Here is an 18,344-nt window from a genome sequence, read left to right on the forward strand (position 1 = left end):
GGAACATATTCTTCAGTATGTGTTTGCTTTTCCATATTGCTGAAGTGCCCTAAGTCAGACAGAGTCAGGGGTTGCGTCTCAAATGGCACCCCATTCCCTATTTGGTGCACTACTTTTGACCAGAGTCCTATGGAAAGTAGTGCACAATATAGGCAATAGGGTGCCATTTGGGACACAACCATGGTTTATGCTCCTAGTATTCCCCCTTTATTTTGGATTCTGCCCACCTAGCAATTAGGTTGCTAAGGGCAACTGCACATAGAGCTAACATCTGCAGTGAATCTATCCCATTTGGGCAATTCACAGAGCAATAGCTCCTTGTGGTGAGCAAATATCCTGCATTGCAACCTCCAATATCCCCCTGCATTGTACAACCTTCTGCGTCCCAAATGGTACCCTATTCCCTATATAGTGCACTAATGGGCCCTGTTCAAAAGTAGTGTACTAAATAGGCAATAGGGTTCCATTTGGGAGGCATATCCCATGTGGAATGGGCTAAATTATTAAGATGCGAGTATTTCACAAGGCTAACGTTGGCTCACGGAAGTCATTATGGCTACATTAGCAGACTCAATAAAACAACGCACACTTTTTGTTTGGATGCATTCTGTAAGCCCATGAACCAGACACATTTCAGTGAGAACAGTGCTTTTCTTACATTATGTAACTCAATCAGTTACTGTGTGCTGAGAAATGTGGCCACAGATTACCAATTTGCTAATAACATATGTGATAGGATGCAGTTACCCTAGATCTAAGGTCAGTCTACAATCTTCACAAGTTTAAGTTTGGGGGTTGGTAAGCTGGTCCTAGATCTGTGCCTAGTGACAACTTCTACCCTAATAAATCTATAAAGTGGATTACTATAATTGACATGAACATATACAGTGAGGGAAAAAAGTATTTGATCCTCTGCTGATTTTGTACGTTTGCCCACTGACAAAGACATGATCAGTCTATAATTTTAATGGTAGGTTTATTTGAACAGTGAGAGACAGAATAACAACAAAAAAATCCAGAAAAACGCATGTCAAAAATGTTATAAATTGATTTGCATTTTAATGAGGGAAATAAGTATTTGACCCCTCTGCAAAACATGACTTAGTACTTGGTGGCAAAACCCTTGTTGGCAATCACAGAGGTCAGACGTTTCTTGTAGTTGGCCACCAGGTTTGCACACATCTCAGGAGGGATTTTGTCCCACTCCTCTTTGCAGATCTTCTCCAAGTCATTAAGGTTTCGAGGCTGATGTTTGGCAACTCGAACCTTCAGCTCCCTCCACAGATTTTCTATGGGATTAAGGTCTGGAGACTGGCTAGGCCACTCCAGGACCTTAATGTGCTTCTTCTTGAGCCACTCCTTTGTTGCCTTGGCCGTGTGTTTTGGGTCATTGTCATGCTGGAATACCCACCCACGACCCATTTTCAATGCCCTGGCTGAGGGAAGGAGGTTCTCACCCAAGATTTGACGGTACATGGCCCCGTCCATCGTCCCTTTGATGCGGTGAAGTTGTCCTGTCCCCTTAGCAGAAAAACACCCCCAAAGCATAATGTTTCCACCTCCATGTTTGACGGTGGGGGATGGTGTTCTTGGGGTCATAGGCAGCATTCCTCCTCCTCCAAACACGGCGAGTTGAGTTGATGCCAAAGAGCTCGATTTTGGTCTCATCTGACGACAACACTTTCACCCAGTTCTCCTCTGAATCATTCAGATGTTCATTGGCAAACTTCAGACGGGCCTGTATATGTGCTTTCATAAGCAGGAGGTCCTTGCGGGCGCTGCAGGATTTCAGTCCTTCAGGGGCGTAGTGTGTTACCAATTGTTTTCTTGGTGACTATGGTCCCAGCTGCCTTGAGATCATTGACAAGACCCTCCCGTGTAGTTCTGGGCTGATTCCTCACCGTTCTCATGATCATTGCAACTCCACGAGGTGAGATCTTGCATGGAGCCCCAGGCCGAGGGTGATTGACAGTTATTTTGTGTTTCTATTATTTGCGAATAATCACACCAACTGTTGTCACCTTCTCACCAAGCTGCTTGGCGATGGTCTTGTAGCCCATTCCAGCCTTGTGTAGGTCTACAATCTTGGCCCTGACATCCTTGGAGAGCTCTTTGGTCTTGGCCATGGTGGAGAGTTTGGAATCTGATTGATTGATTGCTTCTGTGGACAGGTGTCTTTTATACAGGTAACAAACTGAGATTAGGAGCACTCCCTTTAAGAGTGTGCTCCTAATCTCAGCTCGTTACCTGTATAAAAGACACCTGGGAGCCAGAAATCTTTCTGATTGAGAGGGGGTCAAATACTTACTTCCCTCATTAAAATGCAAATCAATTTATAACATTTTTGACATGCGTTTTTCTGGATTTTTTTGTTGTTATTCTGTCTCTCACTGTTCAAATAAACCTACCATTAAAATTATAGACTGATCATTTCTTTGTCAGTGGGCAAACGTACAAAATCAGCAGGGGATCAAATACTTTTTTCCCTCACTGTATTTGTAATGCTGACAAAATGGGGAGTTACCCTTCTCATGATAACCCCTCTAAGCCCCCCTAGTGAAGAGAATCCCTTAGTACAGGGGTGTCAAACTCATTCCATGGAGGGCTTAGTGCAGGGTTTCCCAAACTCGGTCCTCGGGACCCCAAAGCTGCACGTTTTGGTTTTGGCCCTAGCACTCCACAGATTATTCAAATAATCAATTTATCCTCAAGCTTTGATAATTTGAATCAGCTGTGTTAGGGCAAAACATGCACCTCTTGGGATCCTGAGGACCGAGTTTGGGAAACACTGGCATAGTGTCTGCTGGTTTTTGGTTTTTCCTTTCAATTAAGACCTACACAACCAAGTGAGGGGAGTTCCTTACTAATTAGTGACCTTAATTCATTAATCAAGTACAAGGGAGGAGAGAAAACCTGCAGACACTCGGCCCTCCGTGGAATGAGTTTGACACATGTGCCTTAGCACATTCTATTTCCTTTAGAGCTTGTGTGTCATCCGCAGGGCGTTCTATTAAAGGCAGCGGCTGGTTGAGGAGCTTGAATGGCACACTGACATATCTCTAGTTACAGGGCCACGCTGAGAACGCCATGAGAGGGAGAAATAAGTTGTCCCAAATGGCATCATATTCCCTATATAGTGCAATACTTTGAACCAGGTCTCTGGTCAAAACTAGTGCACTATATAGGGAATAGGGTGTGTTTTGGGATGCAGCCAGAGAGAGCTGTGCTTCTAGGCCAGGCTAATGTATCTTCACACCTAATGTGCTGGGAGGACACACTCCCACAGAGAAAAGTACTAGGAGTCACTCTTCATCCATTGCTATGGAGATCCAAGTACGATTTATTCAGGAGAGATTTATGCACTAAATAATTAAACACAGATGCTGAAAGTGAAATTTAATATGACACTGGTGTGGGTTGTAATTTAGTTAGACTACTGGGGCCAGTCAAAAGGTCTTAATCATGGGGGATCTCCCAATGTCCCAGCTCTTAACAGCGAGTGAATGACTGCAGACTTCTGAGTGGCTGGTAGTGATTGTAAACACAACTTTTGTGCCTCCTGCTTTGGAGTGGACCTGGATGTGTCCTCGAGTGACATAATGACTGGGACAAAGTGACCCTTCAGAAGATAAAATGAGGTAAAATTAGATAAAATGAGGCATACTGAGGTAAAACGAGGTAAGCTGGCCATCAGCTGGTATGATTCATCCAGAGAGCCCTGTCCTGGACACACTGTTCATTATCCGACCTCCTGCCAGAGTGAGAGATTAAAGCAGACGTGTCCAAAGTCACTGAACTAGAAGTGACCGGTTGCGTTCATTAGGCATCAAATTGAGAGAAAAACGCACTAAAACAGAGAGGGACCAGGTGGTCATTTTTGTTTTCAAAATGCACCGTTTTAAATGGAAAGTTCTTGTCATGTGTTTGAAAGTAGAGTACAGAGCCAACTCCTTTATGATACCAAACCAAAGAACTCTGCAGAAATTAAATTCCTACAACTTCAAGCCAAAAAGACTAGCCTGACTGGCCTCCCAATACACAGAGCAAGGTGATGTATGATACTACAGCTCTGGGCCTCCACATACAATTATCCCCTGTCAGACAAGGAGCAGACTCATTCTTCTTCCTTAATGCTCATCCCTGGTCATAGAGACAAGGACGTATGGTCCATCCTGCAAGGATGTCACTTTGAGAGTAACCATATACTTAGCCTGCGTCCCAAATGGCACCCTATACCAATATAGCTATACACTATATGGTAATAGGGTGCCAATTGGGACGCAGTCTTAGAAGAGATGTGCCTTGGCGGTGCCCCCTTTCACTAGGGGTGCCTTTTGGCAGGGGTACAGTGACAGAAGCTTAGGGACCCTAAGAGTGGAGAGGCTGTGAGAACTTGAGTGGTAGAGGGGTAGAGGGTGGGGTACGACTACTTACGTCTGTGTCGGGACCCTTATCCGCCCCGGGGCAGGAGAACGTGACAAACTCATGGCACCTCTTGTGGACCACGAAACAGCAAACTGCAGAGGGAGAGAGAGAGAGATGAAGAGAGAGTGAGTCAACTTGATTTGTTTTACTGTATCATAGCTTTGGCAGATCTAAATTAGCCTGAAGTCTTGCAAGACATCCACCAGACACCACTAAGAGCAGAGGGGGAAAAAACTATGTCTGGCTAATCATCTCTCCAGATGGCTTATACAGCCTACGGCAGCCAAAGTACTGTACTGTATCGCTAACTCTTCACTGTCTCGTAGGCCTTACGGGCGCACACAAACACACACAACGGCACGGCACAGAGCTCTGCATTCTCACAGCCTCATTGAGTACACCCAGTGTGTGGCTACACTAACACCACATTGGAAACAGAGCTGAGCTCAGACACTGGGGGATAATAGTGGTGGTGGAGCTGAGTGTATTGGCTGCTTGAATAATAGATAGTCTCTGATGGCTCTGCCTTTTAGCATGACTACAGGTTGCTGGCTGTGCCTATAGAGCTCTCAGAATTGTAGCTACACCTTTTGTCTCCGTCTATCTCTTTCCTTCTCTCCGAACTATAGTATACTGAACAAAAATATAAACGCAACATGTAAAGTGTTGGTCCCATGTTTCATGAGCTGAAATAAAAGATCCCAGACATTTTTCATTCGTACAAAAAGCTTATTTCTCTCAAATTTTGTACACAAATTTGTTTACATCCCTGTTAGTGAGCATGTCTCCTTTGCCAAGATAATCCATCCACCTGGCGTGTGGCATATCAAGAAACGGATTAAACAGCATGATCATTACACAGGGGACAATAAAATTCCACTCTAAAATGTGCAGTTTTATCACACAACACAACACCAAATATGTCTCAAGTTTTGAGGGCATGCTGACTGCAGGAATGTACACCAAAGCTGTTGCCAGAGAATGTAATGTTCCTTTCTCTACCATAAGCCACCTCCAACATCATTTTAGAGAATTTGGCAGTACGTCCAACCGGCCTCACAACCACAGATCACGTGTAACCACATCAGCCCTGGACCTCCACATCTGGCTTCTTCACCTGTGGGATCGTCTGAGACCAGCCGCCCGGACAGCTGATGAAACTGGGGAGTATGTCTGTCTGTAATAAATCCCTTTTGTTGGGAAAAACTAATTCTGATTGGCTGAGTCTAGCTCTCCAGTGGGTGGGCCTATGCCCTCACAGGCCCACCCATGGCTGCGCCTCTGGCCAGTCATGTGAAATGGATTTCCTTATATGAACTGTAACTCAGTAAAATCGTTGAAATTGTTGCATGTTGCGTTTATACTTTTGTTCAGTATATATATATCTCTATATCCCTGGCTCTCACACGCCCAGCCAAACTCAATTGCCCTCTGTGTTGTTAGCACTATACTAAATGACGTCACTGTAGATCAATAGCATTGATGTTCAGAGATGCACCGCAGTTAACAGCTACCACTGGTAATTGTTACCCCTTTGATCTTTTCATAACCCAATTACTCAATATCAACGTGTAGGCTACATTATAGTAGCAAATTGTGAGAGAGTGGGTGGGTGGGTAACAATGTACTAAATAGGTTTTTTACACCATTATCACAGTTTCTGTAGTAGCAACTTTCACCAACTTCAAAGATAGGCTTCTTTTAGCTTTCAAACCAACATATAGGCCTACTGACCAACAAAACCAGCCTAGCGGAGTATCGGCTGGGCCTACATTTATTCAGGAATCTGATCTGGCTGAAACAAAGTAAGCATCAAGGCCAATGTCTCATGTTCACATCAACATTAATGATGGCCAAATCAATATCAACAACTCCCGCCTCGTCCCATCTCACCACCTCCCACCCCTGAGATACTGGCTTGTCCAAACCAGTCAACACCCCTACGAGACCACAACCCATAACTCATATTACCACTGCCACCCACATGAAAGCCGTCACGCGGTAAACCCAAATGATTCATAACTAACTGCCCTAAGTCTGCAGTATTGCCGGCAAATGGTCTGAAGCATCCATTTACCCCCTGATAGATCATTACAAAATGCCACAGAGTGTTATAAGCGAGTAAACAGTGAGTATGGTCGCTACAAACCAACGTACAATAAAATTATCGCTCCAATTCTATCCCCTATTCACAATAATTTGGTTTCTGAATCACGTCTTGTAACGATATACAGTAGATAGACAATTTTCATTTGTGTGGCATAGCTTGCTGTGAGGCCGAGAAGGAAGACAGTCCATTTTCCTTGCAGGGAAGGATGAGTACACTACACTGTCAGGCCCCAGCAGTCAGAGATATACAGCATTCTATAATCTCTGATAGATGCGGAGGAAGAGGTGAACTAGGATCTCTCTGCGGCATTAAAAACGTCCATAGTAATGAGACACATCAGTCAGGCTAAAGTATCGCAGCAGTTCAGTCAACGTCTATTCTGTTTCAGTACTCCCAAACTGCTCTGACAAGTTCCTTTATTTGATGTATTTTTAGGACCACTTTAGTGGAACCTGCTGCTCCAGAAGAAATTGGGTCATTCCAAACAATAGGGAACATTGATGTTCAGCTAAGATGGCAAAAAAGCACATGACCAAACCTATAACCTGCCCTGAAGTGATTGTTTCTTTATGAGAGTTTCTGGAAGGGGCACCTTTCCTCGCTAGTGGTTGAAAAAGAGAAGTCAATGATCAGAAGGCTGAAGATGGAAGAGGTTACGGCTGTGTCTCCATGGATACAGGCCCTTGTGTCCTCAATAGAGGGGCTATCTCCCGCTGAAACTAGACCCACTGTTCTCCTACAGGCCGAAAGGAGCACTTAGGTCTCATTAGGGGCCTAAAAAACAGACAAGTCTTAATGCAACTGCACTGTTGCCATAGGTTAATGTGATCCATTTTGTAGACTTGTAAATACAGGGGGACTGTATTGAGTGATGATTAAAAGCTAATTGCATGACCTTATTAAATCAGGGCTTCACGGTTCTGTGAGATGGGCTGAGCGGAGCATGCAATGGCTGTACTTGGATCAATGAAAATCTCAATGGCTGTGAATGACTATACAGTTCCTGGATCAGGATCAATGTGGACAAAGTCATGGATTTGCAGGACTACACTTGGATGCGAACAAGTAGAACAGTTAAAGGGATAGTTCACCCAAATTACAAAATTACACATTAGTTTCCTTACCCTGTAAGCAGTCTATGGACAAGGCATGCAGCAATCCATGCTTTGGGTTTATTTCCCTGGCACTGTTTCCAAATGCTAACATTTTAGCATTTGTGTCACAAATCCCATCCAAGTCCTGGCACTGTTTCCAAATGCTAACGTTTTAGCATTTGTGGCACAAATCCCATCCAAGTCCTGGTACCGGTATTAGCATGTTTTGCGCAATATGTCCAAAGCATCCAAAAGTATCTCAAATTGGTGGTGAAGCTCAACAAAGTCACTTATAGATGATTTGAACATGATGCGCGAAAAATGCTTATATCTGTACTGTGACTTGAATGGGATTTGTGCCACAAATACCACAAAGTGAGCATTTGGAAACAGTGCCAGGGAAACTAAACCAAAGCGTGGATTGCTGTCAAACCTTGTCCATAGACTGCTTACCGGGTTAGGAAACCAATATGTATTTTTTGTATTTTGGGTGAACTATCCCTTTAACAACAGTAGACTGATCACTTCTAGGCTGTATCTGGATCAGAAATAACGGACTCAAGAAGATAGCAAGACTTTGTAATACTTGGTGAGGTTTCATAAGGATTTGCTTTCTCAGGGAGAAGGAGAAGTAAGTGAGGCATTAGAGCAGTAGAGAGAGAATGTCATTTAGACTTTTAATGAAGGGTCTCACTGTGATCTCATTATTTCACTCTGAGGGCACCATGAATTATGGAGGGGCCACAGTCTAATGTGGATTTTACAAGAAATACTTATTACATCTTCAAATAATCCTCCAGCAGCAGAACCAGGGATTCTTTCTCTACCTGACTTTTTAACTTAATGATAATGTCTCTTTCCCTGCCTTCGACCCTGAATCCAATCAAACCATGCCCATGCTAATGTTATGGTGAATGGTTGCAATTCAAAGACATTCGTTTCTGTCATTCAGTGCTGTGGAATGAGAATTGAGATGGATTCGGGAATGGAAACGATTGCGGGGGCGAGGGTTTTAGCATCGACCTTTGGCAAGCAAGGCATCCCATTGCTGGCTCTCACAACAGGCTGTTCAACATCACTTCGGCTTAGTCACTCCACTGTTTCTTTTAGCGCAAAGCATCCACAGGCACACACTTACCGACTTTTGCTAAAGAATAGTGCGATGACTGTGAAACTCGTTAAAAGGATCATTAACTGTTTAGAACAGTTAGCCGTGTATGAGAACCATGAAAAGATGGGTTTGTTGAAAACTGCTGACACAAGGCAGCATGTATTTTTTTTGTCTATGTACTTTTAATTAGAACAGTGGGTGAGCTTGACTTTAGCAAGCGTAATTGCAATAACTATATTGATTTACAATAACCACCCTTTAAGTTGCACAAAAGTGCTGGTTCTAATGGTGAGGTGAGCCTCTAAATACAAGTCTACTGAACTCTAGCTGAAGGCCTTATAGTCACTTCTGTGTGTCTCAGTGTCTCTCGGTTATGGTGTGAAGTGTTCTTGAGAGGCGAACAGGAGAACGTGTTTAAGAGCAGAGCGCCCTGTCTCTAACCCAACTGTGTCAGGTCTTGCATGTCACATCAAAGAGACTGAGGAGAAGTCAAGGATAGGGGAGTAGGACAGTCAGTCACCACAACAGGTAGAAAGGGAGTCTGGAGACGACCTCCAATCGATATGGCAGTGAATCAACCTTGACCCAGACATGGATAGTCAAAGGGTGGGTGGAGGAGACAGGAGATGGGAGGGAAGTGACATTGGTAGAATGCTCCATCATCATAAACCAACCCGAGAGGCCATAAATAAGGAAACTACCAAAACGCTGAAACACTAGGCACAATAATGCAGAGTACTCAGCTAAATGGGACCTAATAATCGTTCTTCAAATCATAAAGTAATTCTAAGAGATCCAAATCTGTTTTATTTCATTTCGTGTGGTGTGTATTATGGCCTCAAGTGCCTATAATCTGTAATAAATAGCATTGCAATATGGCGAAACCACGACCGTTAAGACAATGATGATGACAATTATGATCACCATAGCAATGATAATGATGATGGTGATAATAATAATTATGATGATGAAAGTGATGATAATAATGAGGGGAATTATAATGATGATGATGATGATGATGATGATGATGATGAAAGTTGTCAGCGGTCAGGTTATAATAATATCATAAACCCACAGATCCAGAAGTGGAAGGGGTGACAATACTTCCCTAAATCTGCTCCTCTCTGATATAATATAAACCATTGGCTGAGTGGATGACAGAAGGAGTAACCATCCATCACGTTAAGTAACGTTATGGAGGATTTATAAAACTGGAGAAATGAATGAATTCAGACATTATTGTGTTGTGTGATTTATTCCCACTCACGCCTGGCTAGCTCAAACCACTCACGCCTGGCTAGCTCAAATATTTATATTTTAATGGGAAATAAAAAAGGACGGATGTGGAGAAGAAGCCACAGGTCATAGATTTGGCTTGGCCATCTCAGTGTTTTTAATAGTATAGATTAATTAATAAATGTCTATTATCCGCATAAATCTGTGTTCGGTGCCTTCAGATCATACTTAAAGGTCCAATGCAGCCGTTTTCTATCTCAATATCAAATCATTTCTGGGTAACAATGAAGTACCTTACTGTGATTGTTTTCAAATAGTCAAAAAGAAACACAAATAGCTTCTTAGCGAAGTGCAATTTCTCTGTCTGGGAGTGGTCTGAGTGGGGAGGGGAAAACTGAGAACGAACTGTTATTGGCAGAGAGGTTTGGAACTTTCTTTCTTATTGGTCTATTAACTAATTTACCGCCTGGGGATGTCACCAGGCAGGCCAAAACTCCATCCCACCAAAACAGGGTGAAATTTCAGCCGTTTTTTTTCAAACAGCTCTTACACTAGAGGGGCATTATCATAATTTTCACAATTTCACAGTATTATTCCAACCTCATAGTGTGGAAATAAACTCAGCAAAAAAAGAAACGTCCTCTCACTGTAAACTGCGTTTATTTTCAGCAAACTTTAACATGTGTAAATATTTCTATGAACATAACAAGATTCCACAACTGAGACATAAACTGAACAAGTTCCACAGACATGTGACTAACAGGAATGGAACAATGTGTCCCTGAACAAAGGGGTGTGTGGCCACCAGCTGCATTAAGTACTGCAGTGCATCTCCTCCTCATGGACTGCACCAGATTTGTCATATTATCCCACTCTTCCACCAAGGCATCTGCAAGTTTCCTGACGTTTCTGGGGGGAATGGCCCTAGCCCTCACCCTCCGATCCAACAGGTCCCAGACGCGCTCAATGGGATTGAGATCTGGCCTCTTCACTGGCCATGGCAGGACACTGACATTCCTGTCTTGCAGGAAATCATGCACAGAACAAGCAGTATGGCTGGTGGCATTGTCATGCTGGAGGGTCATGCCAGGATGAGCCTGCAGGAAGGGTACTACATGAGGGAGGAGGATGTCTTCCCTGTAACGCACAGCGCTGAGATTGCCTGCAATGACAACATGCTCAGTCCAAGGATGCTGTGACACACCGCCCCAGACCATGACGGACCCTCCACCTCCAAATCGATCCTGCTCCAGAGTACAGGCCTCGGTGTAACGCTCATTCCTTCGACGATAAACGCGAATCTGACCATCACCCCTGGTGAGACAAAACCGCGACTCGTCAGTGAAGAGCACTTTTTGCCAGTCCTGTCTGGTCCAGCAACGGTGGGTTTGTGCCCATAGGCGACGTTGTTGCCGGTGATGTCTGGTGAGGACCTGCCTTACAACAGGCCTACAAGCCCTCAGTCCAGCCTCTCTCAGCCGATTGCGGACAGTCTGAGCAATGATGGAGGGATTGTGCGTTCCTGGTGTAACTCGGGCAGTTGTTGTTTCCATCCTGTACCTGTCCCGCAGGTGTGATGTTCGGATGTACCGATCCTGTGCAGGTGTTGTTACACGTGGTCTGCCACTGCGAGGACAATCAGCTGTCCGTCCTGTCTCCCTGTAGCGCTTTCTTAGGCGTCTCACAGTACGGACATTGCAATTTATTGCCCTGGACACATCTGCAGTCCTCATGCCTCCTTGCAGCATGCCTAAGGCACGTTCACGCAGATGAGCAGGGACCCTGGGCATCTTTCTTTTGGTGTTTTTCAGAGTCAGTAGAAAGGCCTCTTTAGTGTCCTAAGTTTTCATAACTGTGACCTTAATTGCCTACTGTCTGTAAGCTGTTAGCGTCTTAACGACTGTTCCACAGGTGCATGTTCATTAATTGTTTATGGTTCATTGAACAAGACATTTACATTTACATTTTAGTCATTTAGCAGACACTCTTATCCAGAGCGACTTACAGTTAGTGAGTGCATACATTATTTTTCATACTGGCCCCCCGTGGGAAACGAACCCACAACCCTGGCGTTGCAAACGCCATGCTCTACCAACTGAGCTACATCCCTGCCGGCCATTCCCTCCCTTACCCTGGATGACGCTGGGCCAATTGTGCGCCTCCCCATGGGTCTCCCGGTCGCGGCCGGCTACGACAGAGCCTGGATTCGAACCAGGATCTCTAGTGGCACAGCTAGCACTGCGATGCAGTGCCTTAGACCACTGCGCCACTCGGGAAACAGTGTTTAAACCCTTTACAATGAAGATCTGTGAAGTTATTTGGATTTTTACAAATTATCTTTGAAAGACAGGGTCCTGAAAAAGGGACGTTTCTTTTTTTGCTGAGTTTATATATAATATATAAAACACAGGAAAATCACGTTTTTGACTGCACTGGGCCTTTAATTCTCGATCAAGGTTGTAACAATGATTTATTTGGATAGATACACAGTCGCCCTGTAACTATTTTCTGCATCAACACTCATAATGCACATCACTCTGTATGTTCAGCTTCTTATTGAAAACCTATAATCTACAGTGGCATGAAGTCATACTCACTGAAAATCATGAATTTCCAGGACATTTGCATTTTAGTCATTTAGCAGAGTCTTACATTCCAACAAAATATATCAATATAATGACATACTACCCCCCTTTATGGACCACAATAGGTACAGTTGAAGTCGGAAGTCTACATACACTTAGGTTTGAGTCATTAAAACTTGTTTTTCAACCACTCCACACATTTCTTGTTAACAATCTATCGTTTTGGCAAGTCGGTTAGGACATCTACTTTGTGCATGACTCAAGTAATTTTTCCAACAATTGTTTACAGACAGATCATTTCATTTATAATTCACTGTATCACAATTCCAGTGGGTCAGAAGTTTACATACACTAAGTTGACTGTGCCTTTAAACAGCTTGGAACATTCCAGAAAATGATGTCATGGCTTTAGAAGCTTCCGATAGGCTAATTGACATCATTTGAGTCAATTGGAGGTGTATCTGTGGATGTATTTCAAGGCCTACCTTCAAACTCAGTGCCTCTTTGCTTGACATCATGGGAAAATCACAAGAAATCAGCCAAGACCTCAGAAAAAAAAATTGTAGACATCCTTGGGAGCAATTTCCAAACGCCTGAAGGTACCACGTTCATCTGTACAAACAATAGTACGCAAGTATAAACACCATGGGACCACGCAGCCGTCATACCACTCAGGAAGGAAACGCATTCTGTCTCCTAGAGATGAACGTACTTTGGTGCGTAAAGTGCAAATCAATCCCAGAACAACAGCAAAGGACCTTGTGAAGATGCTGGAGGAAACAGGTACAAAAGTTTCTATATCCACAGTAAAACGAGTCCTATATCGACATAACCTGAAAGGACGCTCAGCAAGGAAGAAGCCAATGCTCCAAAACCGCCATAAAAAAGCCAGACTACGGTTTGCAACTGCACATGGGGACAAAGATCGTACTTTTTGGAGAAATGTCCTCTGGTCTGATGAAACAGAAATAGAACTGTTTGGCCATAATGACCATCGTTATGTTTGGAGGAAAAAGGGGGTGCTTGCAAGCAGAAGAACACCATCCCAACCATGAAGCACGGGGGTGGCAGCATCAGCTGTGGGGGTGCTTTGCTGCAGGAGGGACTGGTGCACTTCACAAAATAGATGGCATCATGAGGAAGGAAAATTATGTGGATATATTGAAGCAACATCACAAGACATCAGTCAAGAAGTTAAAGCTTGGTCGCAAATGGGTCTTCCAAATGGACAATGATCCCAAGCATACTTCCAAAGTTGTGGCAAAATGGCTTAAGGACAACAAAGTCAAGTTATTGGAGTGGCCATCACAAAGCCCTGACCTCAATCCTATAGACAATTTGTGGGCAGAACTGAAAAAGCGTGTGCGAGCAAGGAGGCCTACAAATCTGACTCAGTTACACCAGCTCTGTCAGGAGGAATGGGCCAGAATTCACCCAACTTATTGTGGGAAGCTTGTGGAAGGTTACCCGAAACGTTTGACCCAAGTTAAACAATTTAAAGGCAATGCTACCAAATACTAATTGAGTGTATGTAAACTTCTGACCCCCTGGGAATGTGATGAAATAAATAAAAGCTGAAATAAATCATTCTCTCTACTATTATTCTGATATTTCACATTCTTATAATAAAGTGGTGATCCTAACTGACCTAAAACAGGGAATTTTTACTAGGATTAAATGTCAGGAAATGTGAAAAACTGAGTTTAAATGTATTTGGCTAAGGTGTATGTAAACTTCCGACTTCAACTGTATTTAATCAGGAATGTCCCAAAAATAGATTTCTCAGTTGTTTGTTTGATAGGTAATTACAATAAAACAATAAAGCCCTCTATCTTCATATGCTATAAAACCCTCTGGCGTTTGGGTCATAAAGCTGAAATATTAGGTCTGTCAGAGCATAGCATAGTTTCAGTTACTTTTAAAACCCAGCACTACTGCTGCTTACCCTTAACTATGCATCATATAACCCATACAATATGCATCATATAACATGGCCAGCAGTCATAACCATTCATGGCAGGTTACGCCTGGTTATGGCATACTATATAACTCCATTGTCGTGATGTGTTAGAGTGGGCTTGACTATAATATTCTTTATGTGATCAAGCACTGACTGATGTGAATGTGTTTACATTTGTCATGTCATTCAGTGTGAAAGCCATGAATGGGGTTCAGACTTGTTATGTCAGGTTTATGATGTCATGTCATTACTCATTCAGAGACGTAAGGGTTCCTGCAGTGTTAATCAGCTAGCTTACTGTATGATGCTCTGTTTGCACCCACTTTGAATGGATTTAGATTTGCCATGTCAGGTATGTGTCATGTCATTACTCATTCAAATGTACAGTAAGGGCTCCTAATTCCAGCTCAGTTTTTACCAACTAGCTTCCTATACTGTATGATGCTCTACGTCTCCATCCACTGTGCTGCAAAATCTGGGTCGTGTTCATTATGGCAAACTGTTGCATTATGTTTATAACGGTCTCTTATTGGACTAGTTCAGATAGTAACTCCACGTTTCACTCCGTTTCATACCGTTTTCTTCTGTTTTGTGCCTACTGAACATGGCCCTGGTGGAGGTTAGTAGGGTGGAAACTGTGATTCATCTCAGAGCAGCTTAGCTTAAATTCACTGGAGTCTCAGCCGGGGCTAGCAGAGGTTTCATGAGGGAAATGGAGGAAGGAACTGCTCAATTCTTCCTCTAAATGTAATTCCCCTTAGCGGAGGCTTGTAAGTCTTCTGCTCAGGGGAATTCCTCAGTGCAGGGTGGTGAGTAGAGAAGAGAGGGAGGAAAGGAGTTTAATCTGATTCCAAGGGAGGCTTTAGGAGGCTTGGGTAGAGGTTTAGTCACACTTGGGTGATCTGGGCCAGGTGAGAGTCATTGCTTCCTTGTGCGCCAAGAAAGACAAGAGAGACAAACGGACACACTCACATCCACAGCTGTGTCACCGTAGGGTTCATTTCTGTTCTGTAATTGGACCACACACATAACAGACAGTTAACCCTTTACACTTGTGGGAATTGGCCTATATGGATAGGGCTAAATTGAAATGTTTCTTACAGAAGTAATATGAAAAGGATATGCATAACCAGGGTAGCAATTGAAAGGGAACAGTTGGGAGATTATGGGAAAAATTATTAGATCAAAGGTGAGGACACAACAGTTCACCTGACACAAGACTGAATCCAAACATTACACTGTTGATTGTATGTGCATTTTACATTTTACATTTACATTTTAGTCATTTAGCAGACGCTCTTATCCAGAGCGACTTACAGTTAGTGAATACATTATTTTTCATACTGGCCCCCCGTGGGAAACGAACCCACAACCCTGGCGTTGCAAACGCCATGCTCTATCAACTGAGCTACATCCCTGCCGGCCATTCCCTCCCCTACCCTGGACGACGCTGGGCCAATTGTGCACCGCCCATGAGTCTCCCGGTCGCGGCCGGCTGCGACAGAGCCTGGATTCGAACCAGGATCTAGTGGCACAGTTAGCACTGCGATGCAGTGCCTTAGACCACTGCGCCACTCAGGAGTTCACACACATTTTACATTTACTGTAATTTTCGCCGCATTTGTTGATAACGAAATCTGAAAATATTCTGGATACATTCAGCAACATGATAAGAAAATGTGGGGTAGGTGCAACATAAGACCAACAAATTAAGTGTGCACAGTTTTTAGCAATTTCAAAGAAGAGTCATCAACTTTAAGGTACATTTTTGAGCTCTCCTAGCTGTGCCGTAAGCACACTAAGTTGTTTTGTTTGGAACACAACTCTGCATCCTCGCCATCACACAATTACTGTTGTTGTTTATGCAATCCAAAAACGTTCCATTATAAATCGCAATCTGGATCAGGTGAGCGTGATTTGAAAGCTTGTTCTATTGCCAACATGACTAGCTAAGTTATAAAATTTGATATTACAGTGTTCACAAGGCAATTCAGAGAAACGGATCGTAATTTTGGTCGCATAGAAAGGAGTCATGAGTTCATTCAGGTGTGTGTCACAATAGACAAATATAGGCTCATTCTGTTTAGAACAACCCAGTGTATGACGCCATGTCATCTTGTAACAGCACATCAAACATAGTGATCATAAAGGTTGACACTATATATGATATGAGTTTTATGATTTTGGAATGTGAAGTGCACATTTGGACTACCCACATGCATACTGTACACACACACAAACACCAACACTACAAGTGCTGTTGAAACACGGTTATTTGAGTTTCTTTATAAGTTAACAGCATATACCACATTATTGCTAGTTGAGTACAGTTCAAAACATTGCCATGTTTGGAAGGCTCTGTCCTGTACAGCCAGTGTCTACTGCCTTGAAAAGACCAAGCCAAGGGGAGAGAGGGCGGGGCACCCTCATGCAGAGAAAGGGTAATCTGTTTCCAAGGGAACAAGCACAGTAAGGGCAGTAATAACATAATCATAAGAAATTAAAGAGACCATCTCACAGCTCCATCAGTAGCCTAGGGTGGAAGGGTGAGAACAGAGGTGTGTGTGTGTGTGTGTGTGCGCGTGTCTGCCTGTGTGTATGTGCATGAATGCACATGTGTGTGTGTGTCAGGCATGTAAGTGATGATTGCCCTCCGCTGTCATCAGTGTTCTCTCTTCACAAAGAGGAGACATGGACCTCATGTTGCACAACACTCTCTAGATATTATAGAGCCCATGGTCACGATGACAGCCAGGTACAACAGTGGTGCAGGGAAGGGATTTTCACTTTACAGGGAACACGACTCAGTCTTTTCAAAAGAAGAAGGACACTCCTCTCAATACACACATTTGAACTTAAAGACATCATTTTGAGAATTGAGACCATCTCTTGAACACCCTTTCTGCATTGCACTGGTCCTTTGCGGTCATCTATATAACCAATAGTTACTCAGTCAAGGAGACCTAATGACTTTAGCTGGGTCATTGATACACTTTTTGTTCCAATCATCATCAGCAACAAGGCAGCCAAATCTCCATTCTGATCCAGAGCTTGTAAGATGTGTAACGGAAGTCCCACAATGTATACACTCTTCCGGGTCAGCCTTAGCTTTGGTTCTGTCGTCGTTTTCTGAGAGAAATTGTTTGAGTGTAGGTTCTGCATTCAAAGTGCCAATTACCTTCTATTGGCTAAAGCCCCGCTGTATTTAACAGATGATTAGGGGTCTTACAGGCTTGGCACACAATGGAAGTTTGCGGAGCGCAGACGACCCCGGTTATAATCGGAGCCCTATGGAGAACAGACAGAGGTCTACAGGCTTGACCTATAATGGAGGTGTCTGGAATGGTGTCAACACGTTGTTACTGGCTCTCAAAAGAGGACCCTCACAGAATGGAGGTTGGCGGGAAACACAGTTGACACTCTTTACAATGGCCACTTACGGAAGGCGATCGGAGGCATGACACAGAATTTAGCATGACACAGAATGGAGGTTGGCCGGAACTCAATCGACACTCTACAGTCCATATGGCTTGACACAGAATGGAGGTCACCGGTAGGCAGTCGCTGCTCGTTACACAATGATCACTTATTGGGGAAGGAAACTGTAGGAAGGAACACTGGCAGGGGGCACTTGGAGGAGGCAGGCCAGAGGCATTAATCATCTGCCAATTCAAACGGGAGCCAATGGCGTCAAAGGCCAAGGTAACAATGATGCCAAGGTAACAATGGTGTCAAGGGGAGAAGCTGAACCAGGTTGATATCCGGCTATTATGAGATCCATTAATCATTGATAATTATGTGAGACTGGGTCACTTGGAAAGCG

The 18,344-nt window shown here is 43.6% G+C and overlaps 1 protein-coding gene across 2 annotated transcripts in view; it reads right to left on the minus strand.

Moving 5' to 3' along the window:
- The window catches only part of LOC121533158 (protein kinase C alpha type), a 215,110-nt gene that overhangs the window by 134,614 nt on the left and 62,152 nt on the right, over positions 1 to 18,344 (minus strand). For both annotated transcript variants that reach the window (XM_045209673.1, XM_041838963.2), the window contains exon 3: positions 4,435 to 4,517. In XM_045209673.1, the coding sequence (XP_045065608.1) occupies positions 4,435 to 4,517 (83 nt within the window). The remainder of the gene's footprint in view (positions 1 to 4,434; positions 4,518 to 18,344) is intronic.

The sequence above is a fragment of the Coregonus clupeaformis genome, chromosome 30 (assembly GCF_020615455.1).
Source record: "Coregonus clupeaformis isolate EN_2021a chromosome 30, ASM2061545v1, whole genome shotgun sequence".
Taxonomy (NCBI): Eukaryota; Metazoa; Chordata; class Actinopteri; order Salmoniformes; family Salmonidae; genus Coregonus; species Coregonus clupeaformis.